Source organism: Odontomachus brunneus, unplaced genomic scaffold (assembly GCF_010583005.1).
Source record: "Odontomachus brunneus isolate Ranch 3 - 2012 unplaced genomic scaffold, Obru_v1 Obru_scaffold_067, whole genome shotgun sequence".
Lineage (NCBI taxonomy): Eukaryota > Metazoa > Arthropoda > Insecta > Hymenoptera > Formicidae > Odontomachus > Odontomachus brunneus.
In genome coordinates this window covers 1,681,731-1,695,468 of record NW_022639517.1, presented here as the reverse complement: position 1 = coordinate 1,695,468, position 13,738 = coordinate 1,681,731, and the positions used below count along the sequence as shown (strand labels likewise).

At 33.7% G+C, this 13,738-nt stretch overlaps 1 protein-coding gene across 12 annotated transcripts in view; it reads left to right on the top strand.

Annotated features, from left to right (window-relative positions):
* Positions 1 to 13,738, top strand: part of LOC116846699 (rho guanine nucleotide exchange factor 11) — a 660,614-nt gene that overhangs the window by 77,288 nt on the left and 569,588 nt on the right. For all 12 annotated transcript variants that reach the window (XM_032820895.1, XM_032820894.1, XM_032820888.1 and 9 more), the window contains 2 exons: positions 8,918 to 9,240; positions 9,730 to 9,957. In XM_032820895.1, coding sequence (XP_032676786.1) covers positions 8,918 to 9,240; positions 9,730 to 9,957 — 551 coding nt within the window. The remainder of the gene's footprint in view (positions 1 to 8,917; positions 9,241 to 9,729; positions 9,958 to 13,738) is intronic.

The following is a 13,738-nucleotide window of genomic DNA, read 5'->3' as shown; positions in this document are numbered from 1 at the left end:
CGATTCCGTTCCGGTAATTTTGATGTCAAAGATGCACCACGCTCTGGAAGGCCAATTGTCGAAAATGTCGATAAAATAATGGAAATCGTCGAGTCCGACCGTCATGTAAGCACTGTTTCAATTGCCCAGGAGCTAAACATTGCACAAAAAACCGTTTGGAACCACTTGAATAAGGCTGGATACAAAAAGAAGCTCGATGTATGGGTGCTACACGAGTTAACGCAAAAAATCTCATGGACCGAATTTCCATCTGCGAATCGCTGCTGAATCGCAACAAAATCGACCCATTTCTGCAGCGGATGGTGACTGGTGATGAAAAGTGGGTCACTTACGACAACGTCAAGCGAAAATGGTCGTGGTCGAAACGCGGTGAGCCGGCGCAAACGGTAGCCAAGCCAGGATTGACAGTCAGGAAGGCTTTGCTGTGTGTTTGGTGGGATTGGTAGGGAATCATCCACTATAAGCTGCTCCCCTACGGCCAAACTCTTAATTCGGACCTGTACTGTCCACAATGGGACCGTCTGAAGGAATCAATCGCCAAGAAGAGGCCAGCTTTGGCCAATAAGAGAGGAACGGTGCATATTTGACCTAAATCGGATCATTCCAACTATGCTAAATAAAGCCTTCAATTTCATGCAAAAATAATGGATTTCTTTTTACTACACCTTATATATATAGGGTGTAAAAAATTAGACCGACAAACTTTGAGAGGAAATAGAGGATATAAAAACAAACATATTTTGTTAATAATTTTTTTCTCTATGACGCTTTGTTTTAATATTACAGGGTATAAAATAGGAATTTTATGATTTTAATAAAAAGCAAATATATAAATTGGAAAATTAAATTTATTTCAATTACACATATATATTATAATCTTTAAAAAACAATGAACAAAAGAACGGAACAAAACTGCGCAATTGATTAGCTCAATTTATAATAAATGTTTAAAAATTCCTCCATTTGTTTCAACGAAACAAGTTTTAAAGATGACCTCGTCGAATTGATTGTCTCACACGTTCAAAAACTGCAGGAATATTCTGAACTTGATATGCTGCAGCAGTAATTCGGGCTACCAATTCTGCTTCTGTTTCAATAGGTGCCTCATAAAGGTAAGTTTTCATATGCCTCTATAAAAAAAATCAACCAAAGATGAATCTGATGACCGGAGAGGCCATGCGATAGGATCTCTTCGGCCTATCCAGCGCTCATTAAATCTTTGGTCCAAGTAATTGCGCACAATAGCACTAAAATGGGCAGGTTATCCATCGTGTTGGAACCTCATTTGGCTTCTTGTGACAAGTGGCACGTCTATCGCATGGCCTCACCAGATATATCTTCGCTTGACTTTTTTTTATGGGGGCATTAGAAAACTCATTTATGAGACACCTATTGAAACAGAAGCAGAATTGTTAGCCCGAATTACTGCTGTAGCATATCAGGTTCAGAATATTTCTGCAGTCTTCGAGCGTATGAGACAAACAATGTTTCGACGATGTCATCTTTGTGTTGAAACAAATGGAGGAATTTTTTAACATTTATTATAAATTGAGCTAATCAGTTGCGCATTTTTGTTCCGTTCTTTTGTTCATTGATTTTTGAAGATTAAAATATTAATGTGTAATTGAAATAAATTTAATTTTTCCACTTACATGTTTGTTTTGTATTAAAATCATAAAATCCCTATTTTATATCTTGTAGTATTAAAACGAAGCGTCGTAGAGAAAAACATTATTAACAAAATATGTTTGTTTTTATATCCTCTATTTCTCCTTAAAGTTTGTGGGTCTAATTTTTTTACACCCTGTATATATATATACATATATACAGGGTATATGCAAGGTGTTTCAGATTACCCGTATCACCTATTTAAAATAAAGGGATCAACATTTTATTAAAAATTCAAAACATTTTTTCACTAAGTCGAGCACGCTCTATCAAATGATGTTATTAGGTGGTAAACTTAGTTCCTGCGGCTCACAGTTAGATGACGTTAGTTGTAGGTGTAATTTATTTTGACATCTGAAACTGGCTGCATTTTAGAGGTTAGACATTTGTCAATAAAATTCAGTGCGAAGAGATTCATTTAAGCGAGCAGTGCTATTTTTTCTTTTGATTAAATATGGAACGTGATAAGTTGTTTTTTCGACATGTGCTGCTTCATTACTTTGACTTGAAAAAAACTGCAGCTGCAGCTCATAAATTGCTTTTCGAAGCTTATGGCAATTATGCTCCATCGGAAAGAACATGCCAAGTATGGTTTCAGCGATTTAAGAGTGGTGATTTTGATGTCAATGATAAAGAACGCTCAGGCCAACCGAAAAAGTTTGAAGACACCGATTTGCAGGCATTATTGGACGAAAACTCTACTCAAACGCTCCAAGAATTGTCTGCAGCATTAAATGTTACTCCGATGGCTGTTTCCAAACGTCTACATGCAATGGGAAAAATTCAAAAGGAGGGAAAATGGGTACCACACGAATTAACTGCAAATGCCATTGTGAATCACTTAAACATCTTAATTTCTCTGCTCGCCAGGCAGAAAAAGAAGAGTTTTTTGTGGCGCATAGTGACTGGCGATGAAAAATGGATATACTTCGATAATCCTAAACGAAGAAAATCATGGGTAGACCCTGGCCAACCATCGACATCCACACCAAAGAGAAATATTCATGGCCACAAAGCAATGCTTTGCATTTGGTGGGATATGCACGGCGTCGTTTATTATGAGCTACTCAGACCGAACGAAAGTATCACGGGGGATCGATATCAATCACAATTAAACCGTCTGAATGAAGCATTGTTGGAAAAAAGGCCAGCAGTAGCCAGCAATCGACGTAAAGTCATGCTTTTGCACGACAACGCTCGACCACACGTTGCCAAAGCCGTCAAAGAAACACTGATGCAGCTCGAGTGGGAAGTTCTCCCGCACCCAGCGTATTCACCAGACTTAGCTCCTTCGGACTATTACTTGTTCCGGTCGATGCAGCACGGCTTGGTGGATACACACTTCAGAAATTACGAGGATGTGCGAAAATGGATCGACGAATGGATTGCATCAAAAGACCAATCGTTCTATCGTCGCGGAATCTACGCGTTGCCCGAAAGATGGGAAAAATGTATAGCTAGCGAGGGAAAATACTTCGATTAATGTATTTTTTGCTTTTGATGTCGAAATAAATGAGTTTTTTAAACAAAAAAAACCGCAGGAGCTAAGTTTACCACCTAATATATTCAACTTCCAATATTGACCGAAAGTGGGTTGTTTGGACCGGAAGTTTAGTTTTTTAAATGGAATACCCTATTTTTTTTGCAGATTCAGGTTTTACAATAAAAAATACGGAACTTATGTTTGAAACATTTTTTCCGAAAATATGTCCACCGACCTTGAGATGACATTGAATGTTTATTAGCTACCAGGTCTCTTAAGAACTTCCTAGTCGCAGTGCGATAGTCGCCTTTGTATGATTTGACTTTTTAACTTCAAGTACTGAAATAAGTATTTCTACTTAAGTTTCTTACTTTCAATTTTTTGTGTACTCCAATCACACTAAAAAATTTTTAAAAGTGGGCTGACTAGTGCGGCATAATAAATAATCAGATTGTAGGGCCTTATCTTTTTGACGAAAATCTCAGTGGGGTTTCATATTTAGCTTTTCTGCGGACAGATTTTCCTATTTTACTAGAGGGTGTTCCTCTGCAATCACGCTTAGACATTTTTCATGTTTTTCCAGCAAGATGGGTGCCTGGCCCCTACATCAAGAAATGCTCGAGCGCAACTAAATAGAATGTTTCCAAATAAATGGATAGGCAAATACGGTCCCTTTAATTATCCACCACGATCGCCTGATCTGACTGTTTTGGATTATTATTTGTGGGGGAGACTAAAAGATATAGTTTATCGTAAACGCCCAACTACGAGAGAAAACATGATGCTTCGAATGACAGAAGCTGTTTGATCTTTAGATGCAAACGAAATTCGTCGAGCTATCGACTCCTTCCAAAAAAGAATTGATACTTGTCTTTTACATAATGGAACTCATATTGAACATTTAGCCTAGACAAGATTACTAATTGAATAAAAATTGTATATATGTTTTTGTTACTAAATTCCGACTATAACGAAAAGTTAAATAATAAAATTATGTTTGATTGAAAAGTGCATTTTATTGTCCCGATTCCAATCTTAGTCAGTCCACTTTTAAAAAGTTTTGAGTGTGATTGGAGTACACAAAGAATTGAAAGTAATATACATATTTAAGTAGAAGTACTTATTTCAGTACTTGGAGTATGTTAAAAAGTCAAATCATACGAAGGCGACTATTGCACTGCGGCTAGGAGATCTTAAGAGATCTGGTTCTTAAGAGGTCTGATAGCTGATATACTTTCAATGTCATTTCAAGGTCGGTGGACACATTTTCGGAAAAAATGTTTCAAACATAAGTTTCGTATTTTTCACCATAGAATCTGAATCTGCAAAAAAATAGTATTCCATTTAAAAAACTAAACTTTCGGTCTAAACAACCCACTTCTGGTGGTTCAACTTTCAATACTGGAAGTTGAATATAGCATCATTTGATAGAGCGTGCTCGACTTAGTAAAAAAAGGTTTTGAATTTTTAATAAAATGTTGATCCCTTTATTTTAAATAGGTGGTACGGGTCTGAAACATCCTGTACACACACACACACACACACATACACACGCACGCACGCACACAGGCTGTCCCATTTTAATCGATCACCTCAAATATCTCTTGAACAGTGCACTTTAGGGAAAAATGTTTCAGATAAAAGTTTTGAGATTTCGAGGGGGACATAAGATGATATCATTGGTTTGACCTCGAGTGGCGTCGTCAAGGTCAGGACAAGATCACTTTGAATTTTTTAAATGGAACCCCCCATTTCTCATTACATATTCTTGTAGCATACCTCGAGAGCTTTCCAAAACACTATAATAAAATATTTTTTCATTAAGTATCTTTCGAGTTAAAAGGCTTCAAAATTATAATATTGCTGCGATTAGCATTGGTACTCAAGGTGTTCAACCGACGGCTAAAACCTTTTGAATGTTGTTCAGGGCCACGACCTTGACAACATTTGTCAAGGCGATTGGAGGTTGTTCCTAATATTTTCATTTCTTCAAATTTGACAGTGAAAACGAAAATAATTTAAAATCATGAGGTAACATGTGGAGTCCGATTGACTCTAAAGGATCATATGAAGGTTATAACGCTTTGTCAGGGCCACAAAGAAGCACACGTGTGAAATCCCATTAATAAATTTGTTTAATAATCGTAGCTCGTGTCATTCACTTGCTAGCGTCATTTGTCTGCATTATTGCTAATCCAATCGCAGGGCGGAGACTCGTGGCGAATTCAATACTTTTAGTATTTTTACAAGTTTTTCTATTGTCCTGTAATTATGGTTGATTACCTGCCTAACGAAATCGTGGATATGATCAGAATTTTAGGTGAGGCAAGGAATAATTATACGACAGTTGAAAGGATTTATGCCGAAATATTTCCGGATAGACGTCATCCTAATAGGACGCTAATTAAGAGACTATGTGAAAGAGTACAACAGGGCATTCTCAAACGAATACGTCGAAAATCATTTTCACTGTAAAATTTGAAGAAATGAAAGTATTAGGAACAGCCTCCAATCGCCTTGACAAATGTTGTCAAGGTCATGGCTCTGAACAACATTCAAAAGGTTTTAGTCGTCGGTCGAACACCTTGAGTACCAATGCTAATGGCAGCAATATTATAATTTTGAAGCCTTTTAACTCGAAAGATACTTAATGAAAAAATATTTTATTATAGTGTTTTGGAAAGCTCTCGAGGTATGCTATAAAAATATATAATGAGAAATGGGGGGTTCTATTTAAAAAATTCAAAGTGACCTTGTCCTGACCTTGACGACGCCACTCGAGGTCAAACCAATGATATCATCTTATATCTCCCTCGAAATCCCAAAACTTTTATCTGAAACATTTTTCCCTAAAATGCACCGTTCAAGAGATATTTGAAATGATCGATTAAAATGGGACACCCTGTATATATAGAGTGTAAAAAAATTAGACCGACAAACTTTGAGGGGAAATAGAGGACATAAAAACAATATTATATATTTATTAACATATTTTGTTAATAATGTTTTTCTCTACGACGCTTCGTTTTAATACTACAGGGTACAAAATAGGAATTTTATGATTTTAATAAAAAACAAACAGTGGAAAAATTAAATTTATTTCAATTACACATATATATTTTAAAAAACAATGAACAAAAAAACGGAACAAAAATACGCAACTGATCCGCTCAATTTATAATAAATGTTCAACAATTCCTCCATTTGTTTCAACACAAAGATGACATCGTCGAAATTCGGGTTAATGATTCTGTTTCTGTTTCAATGCCTCATCGATAAGAGTTGTGTAAGTAAATACAAAATATCCTTGTGTTTCGACGATGTCATCTTTGTTGAAGCAAATGAAGGAATTTTTTAACATTTATTATAAATTGAGCTAATCAATTGCGCATTTTTGTTCCGTTCTTTTGTTCATTGTTTTTTGAAGATTAAAATATATATGTGTAATTGAAATAAATTTAGTTTTTCCACTTATATGTTTGTTTTTTATTAAAATCATATAATCCCTATTTTGTACGCTGTAGTATTAAAACGAAGCGTCGTAGAGAAAAACATTATGAACGAAATTTGTTTGTTTTTATGTCTTTTATTTCCCCTCAAAGTTTGTCAGTCTAATTTTTTTATACTCTATATATATATATATATATATATATATATATATATATATATGTATGTATGTATGTATGTATGTATATGTATATACAGAGTGTCTGAAACCTTTCTTGACACAATTTGTAGTAAAATAGAACGGATTAAACGGAACAGTTGAGATTGTTAATAAAATTACTTGAAGTCCGCATATGATGTAATAATTTTAAAAGTTAGTATTTCTGAAAATTTAGAATATTGACACACATACACGCACACACACGCGCGCGCACACACACACGCACACGCGCTCACACACACACACACAATTATTAATAACATTATACGGGGAGCATACCAAGTGATTTTTATGTAAATTTAAATTTTTCATTAACCTTAATTTTGTTTTAGATTTTAAATAAGGAAGTTAGGAAGAGTTGGGGAAAGAGAAAGAGGAGGAATAAGTGGAGGAGAATTGAGGAAAGACAGTAGGAGGGGGAGAAAGGGAGGGTAAGAGGTGGAGAGAGAAGATGAGAGGAAGAGTGGAGTTGATAGATGAATTAGAAAAAGTGAGCCCAATTCAAACTTTATGTTTCGTTAACTTTTTAAGGTGCATAATTCATCAACATTCTAGTAACCTTTTTTAACTCTTAGCTGACACATTGGGGTCTTTGGAATCCCAGCTTAATTCAGCTTAATTCACTTCCAATTTACTTCCTCCTATAGTACGAAAATGGTGCTTGTGCCATCATCTATTGTTTGTCCAAGGAATCCTCTTTCTCCTAAATTATCTAGTGTAATTCTGAAAGTATCAGTCTAGCTGTGGTATTCAAGTAAAACGGAGTAATGCCATCAGAGACCCCAGTGTGCCAATTATAATTATTCGAAGAATTTTTTTCTGAATTTTTTTTGTTGGTGTTTGTCATCAAGGCATAGAAAAAGGTAAGTACATAATATTGTAGGGCATTTAATTTTTTTTTTCAAGACTATCATATTGTTCCTGTTTTATTAGATAGCGTATCCGTTACGGTTGCGGCCCGTACGCTTGCAGCTCGAGGAAGATCGTGAGGATAATTTTTGTATATTAATCAAGTAAAATTCACTCATATCTAATGAACAAGTATATTTTGAAATAATAAATAGTGCTTTTTTGACTGAAATTCGTCTTTTCAACTCCCCAAATAAATACCTTTTTTGAAACGGCCACTATCAAAATATTTTTTTCCTTAAAGTGTTATATCTCAATAGTGTCAAGTTAAATGTTTAGCTCTTAATATGAAAAATGGAAGAGTTATGAATTTTTTCGTTTTTTTACGTTCTCGAATTTTTTTTTCATACTCAATATTACATTTTATCAAAATAACCTATGATATTTTTTAAGTCGATATTTGAAAACAATTTTGGAATTTTTTCAAGTGAAAAAAATTAATAGCTTTCACGCACAAGCATTTAGTGATTGAGGTCTTAAACGGCCCAGTGTGTCAGCTATGTGACTGTGGTGAAGTGTGCCAGCTAAGGGTTAAATGAAATGGTTTTTTAGGCATATTAGATTTGGTTAGATTAGGTTAAATGAAATATTATTAAGAACACTCTAAATAGCACATTTATAAAGTTTCAACTATCCAATTCTAAGTGGTCCTTTTGGTACCAGTAATACTTAAAGGGTTAAAGATGGACAGAAAGAGAGGAAAACATAAACCATATTATATATAGTATATAATTTTGTTTTTTGTGAATAACAGTATTGTTGAAAACATTTACAAGAAATAAAGCACAAATAATATGCACACGAAATAGCAAGAGAAAGTATCTGAAGTTAGAAAAATAAAGATTGCCGACTATCTCTTCACTAGGCAACATAAGATAATTTCTCTTCTTAAAAGAAGAAACTGAATATCATTTTGTTAAAGTATCACAGCTATTTTGAAACTATTATTGTTCTCAACTATATCAACAATAATGATGAATACTTATTTAGAAAGAATATGTAAAGTCGAATATCTTTATTTATTCTATTATATATTGTTTTTGTTTAAAACTTGCTTGCGGATGCAATTTTTTCGCAGGAAAAAAATACTTTTTTTTGTAATATGCAGGACCGCATAGTCCACTTTGTTAGTGCAAATCCTGAAACACCTTGTAGTACAATATGTCTTAAAAAGTCCAATTTTATTGTAGCTTCGACGCAAGTAGTTCTGACGGTGCAGCAGAAACCAGTAACGAGCGGTGCGGCAGCAGTAGTAGCAACAGTTACAGCTACAACTACAACTTCCGGTCTACAGGTTGGAGTTGGAGCAGGAACCGCGGCGGCCACTATTACTACCACTACTACCAGCACTACTGCTACTGCTACAATCATTCAACATCAACGTCCAGTTAGCTTATCAGCAACTGGAAACATGTCACCTTCGCAACCGGCAACTTCCTTGCATAGAGCATCCACTGCACCTGCTGGTGGAGCATCATGTAACACTCGAATTACAGGCCCGCAACCAGTTGATGTAAATAGGAATATGTATATTAAATATCCTAAGATAGAATTCTTTTTACTATTTTTGTTTTTTTATTATGTTTGCTAATTAAAAAAATTATTCAATGAAAATGTATAGACATCTCTATAGAAAGTAATGGGCTATCTTATGTTATATGAAAACTAGCTTTTTTGAGTTAATTGGCCAGTTTTTCCAAATAGTTAAGTTTTTTACGGTTTTTATTGAATACGAGATTTCGAGAGAGTCATATACATAATAACATTATTATCCTTTAATTAATATTTCAAAAGAAACTATGTTTTGTGTGTTAGAAATTTAATTTAAAATATTTTTCACATAAAAACAAACAATGAATGAAATTGAAAAATACAATGAATGATCTTTTGATATTTTTGCCCTCGAAATGGCTAAAGTAGCTGTAGCTATAATTACAAGAACATACGATAGTCTGAGTTAATTTATTATTTATTATATTGCCACTTAAATTGTTTTTTTTAGCATGAAAAAAAGCGGCAGCTGGAAACGCAAAGAGTTCATACATTCCAGCTTATGTTGGAGAAAGAACAAAGTTATGTGGATAAATTACGAAGCGAATTAGCTAAGACTGGCACTGGCAGTGGTAATAACAGTGTCAATGTCACAGCTTTGCAGAACGAATTGGCGGGTGCCGAAAGAAGAGTACGCACCTTACAGGAACAGCTTGCAGCGATTACAACTAACGAACAGGTTGGAACTTTTATTTTACGCTTCAACGCGCGCGTCTTTTTGTGATTTAGATTTTTTTAACATTAGGCTAGTTAATTAAATATTTTTTTTATATTAAGAATTATTTAGTACGTTTAAATATAAATATATAAAGGAACTGTGTAACTTGATCTAGAATATCTTTTGTTTCTTTCATCTTAAGTATTTAACAAAATGTAATCCAACGTAGATTTTCAGCGTTTGTACTAATTTAATATAAAGCAACCGACATTTTTTATAGGTTAAGTTTTTCAAAAGTTTTTCAATTTTTATACTTTTAAGTTTTTATACTTTACCAAAATTATTTTTAGTTTTTCCAGTAATGTTATATATAGTGGATTATCTTCTAAAAAAAGCGCCGAGTTTTTGCGCTCCATATAAAAAACTAATGTAAAATAATCCGTAAAAAATTATATTAAATAATTCGTATAACAATCTGTAGTTTTCTATTACATAATTAATGGTATCAGGAAATTTGTGTCAAGTAATAAAAAAATAAATAAATAAAATTAATCAGATTCACAAAAAAAAAACTTGGCGTGGCCAGATAACACTAAGATGCATCTCAGAGAATTTTAAAACATATTTTATTTCACAGTAAGGTTATAGAATATTTGTAGGTAACATTAAAATTGTTATTGCAACCCGGGCGCGCCAAGTTTTTTTGTGTATCTGAATAATTTTATTTTATTTATTTTTTTTATTACTAAGGTAAACGTCCTAGTGATTGAACGTGTACCGATAATTGAATTACTAATAATATACTTGTGTTTGTTAAGATGCTTATCAATAAATGAAACAAAATCACAAAGTAACTAAATATTTCTTTTCATTTATTATATTGTTTTGTATATTGAAAAGCATTTCAACAAAGAAAAATACAAAACAAATATGTCAACTACCCTTATAGAAATATCATACTAAGAATCATTGATAATTACTTATTTTCAGTATTAAAAATACTGGATAATAAGTAATTATCAATGATTCTTAGTATGATATTTCTATAAGGGCATTGGGACATGTATGTTCGACCACTGGGACGTTTACCTTAGGCGAAAATTTCCTGATACCATTAATTTTGCAGTAGAAAACTACAGATTGTTGTATGAATTATTTAATATAATTTTTGCACAGATTATTTTGCATTAGTTTTTTATACGGAGCGCAAAAACTCGACGCTTTTTTTTACTTTTTTTTGGAAGGTAAGTTTTTTGGAATATCATCCATTTTTGTACAAGGGCTACATTGAATATGACAATAAATGTAAAGTAATCAAAGAAAAACACATACATAATCACATCCATACAACAATAGCCTTTCATTCACGACTTACGTATTACATTTTTCTCTGTCTTACTTTATGTCAACATACAACTCTCAAATTTTTGTCTTCTCATCAATAATGCAATTTCGAGACCACGTTCACAAGCATTTTTTCCCCTTTACTTACGCATATAGAGCGTTCTGTCTATCCATGTGACGATCGTCATCACATGAATACAAAACGATTTGTGTGCGTAAATGGAGGGAGAAAAACTTTTGCGTGCGCGGCTCGAATCACTGCTTCTCATTGACATTATACAGGGTGTATCAGACCACCCATGCCACTTCTTTTATTTGGCAACCGAGTGTCACACGGAGATGAATAAAAAATTTTTATAGGAAATTTTATGCATAGAATCAATTGATGCTACTTTTCAGAAAAAATTGGAAGTATTTTAAACCGAAGATAACTTTAAAATTTAAAATGGAAACATATATTGAATGTGATATCACTCAATAGGTCTCTTCAGGAGAAGATACTTCTTTTATTTACCCTCATAAATGGAAAACAATCGAACATTTGATCTGAAAAACAAGGGCTAATAAAAGGATTGAAACACGTGTTAACGTATTTGAAATTTTTATTTTCTTAATTTTTCTCGATTAATAGTTGAAATAAAGAAAAATGTTTCTAATAAAAGATATTTATTTTGATCTACTGGCAAGGGAAGTCTACACTCTCTGGGACACCGATTTCGCTGTAATTGCGTAAGTATGTAGTATTAGTAGAATAGTATTAAACGCTAATCGGAGACGATGCACAATTCAAGCAATGTCGAGAAAAAACGCTTTAAAGTTTCGCGCGCTCCTTAAGTACAGTAATAGTAGCTCGGTGACCAAGCGGCGGCGGTGGCAGAGCAGAATAGGCAAAGGGCTTGCAGATCGCTGGTTCGAGTCCAGCGGTCTTATTTATCCAGTGGTTTTATTTTTTTTGCATACGTTTAGTTTATTACTGTAATATAAAAATATATAAAATATGTAATAATGCGCACGAAAATCAGTGACATTGTTGGACATTTTGCTTGCAGTGTGATGCAAAGGAGTCACTGTAAATATAAAAGTATATATATGTGCATGTATATAGACGGCGATTTCTAGAATCGCAAACCGATCCTAGTGCGCAGGGTTGGTCCCTCCACGAAAGTTGTCATACAATCAAAGAAAGACTCTTTGTTCGCTTTGGCTATTCACATGCAAAGGGAACTAGGATCGTACCCGCGCAGGTATAAAGCAAGTATTAAATTGTGTACGAAACGGAGTGATACTTATGCTCTACGAAACTTCTAACGGCAATACGAATACATTCAAAGACATTTATTACAAATTATTTTATAATAATAATGCATAAATTGCATATATAAAATAGTTGCGTTGACGGATTTTTATTATATTTTGTATTTTTATACTTGTAAAATAAATAAACATGTGCATTACGTGTGAGTGATGTCACATTTGATACATGCTCTTATTTAAAATTTTGAAGTTATCTTCGGTTTAGATAATTTTCAATTTTTTTCGGAAAACCGTAGTACCACCAACTGATTCTATGGGTAAGGTTTCCTATAAAAATTTTTTGTTTATCTCCGTATGACTCTCCGTATGACATTCGGTTGCCGAACAAAAGAGGTGGCACGGGTGGTGTAATATACCCTTTATATCGATCTATCGACCGATGAGCTCATCTTTCTTATGGCGCCGTCCCACAGAATAAGATACAGATGCACAATCCCTCTTGTGGCGCCATCCCACGGAACAAGGTTCAGATGCACAATTTTATGACGATTTGTGGTCATATAATAATTTGGCTATTTTGGATTTTGAATTAGAAATCTCGATTTTAGAGGACACGGAGACTAAAAGACAGCTTTATTAAGTAATATAACCTCGAAGAATCGATTGAGACTACTCAGAAATTCATCGGTTTTGTAATTATAGCGGAATATATAATCTTGCTTCCGCTGAACTAGTTGACTCGTGTAAGATAACGGCCATTCAGGTCAGTGATGTAAACACTTGCAGGCCCCTCTTTTGCGTTTAAAACTCGACACTCAAAACACGGCCGTGTTTCCTTATCACTTTAACATTTTGAACTTAGTCTGCGTGAGTCCAACCCACAAACATCTGGCTCAATAAAGTCACGCATACGTGACACAAATCGTCAAAGTACATAACAATTTGTTTTCCATTTTACAGAAAAAAATTATTTAAATAATAATTGTTTTATTCGAAGAGTGAAATAAAATTAGGATGTTATTTTAAATCTTGAATCACTCCAGTTAGATCGCATCAAGATTACATTACATTTTTTAAATTTATTATATATTTATTTTGGCGAGTTGAAATAGGACACTTTTTCGAAATTTAAAGATATATATATATATATATATATATATATATATATATATATATATATATATATATATATATATATATATCA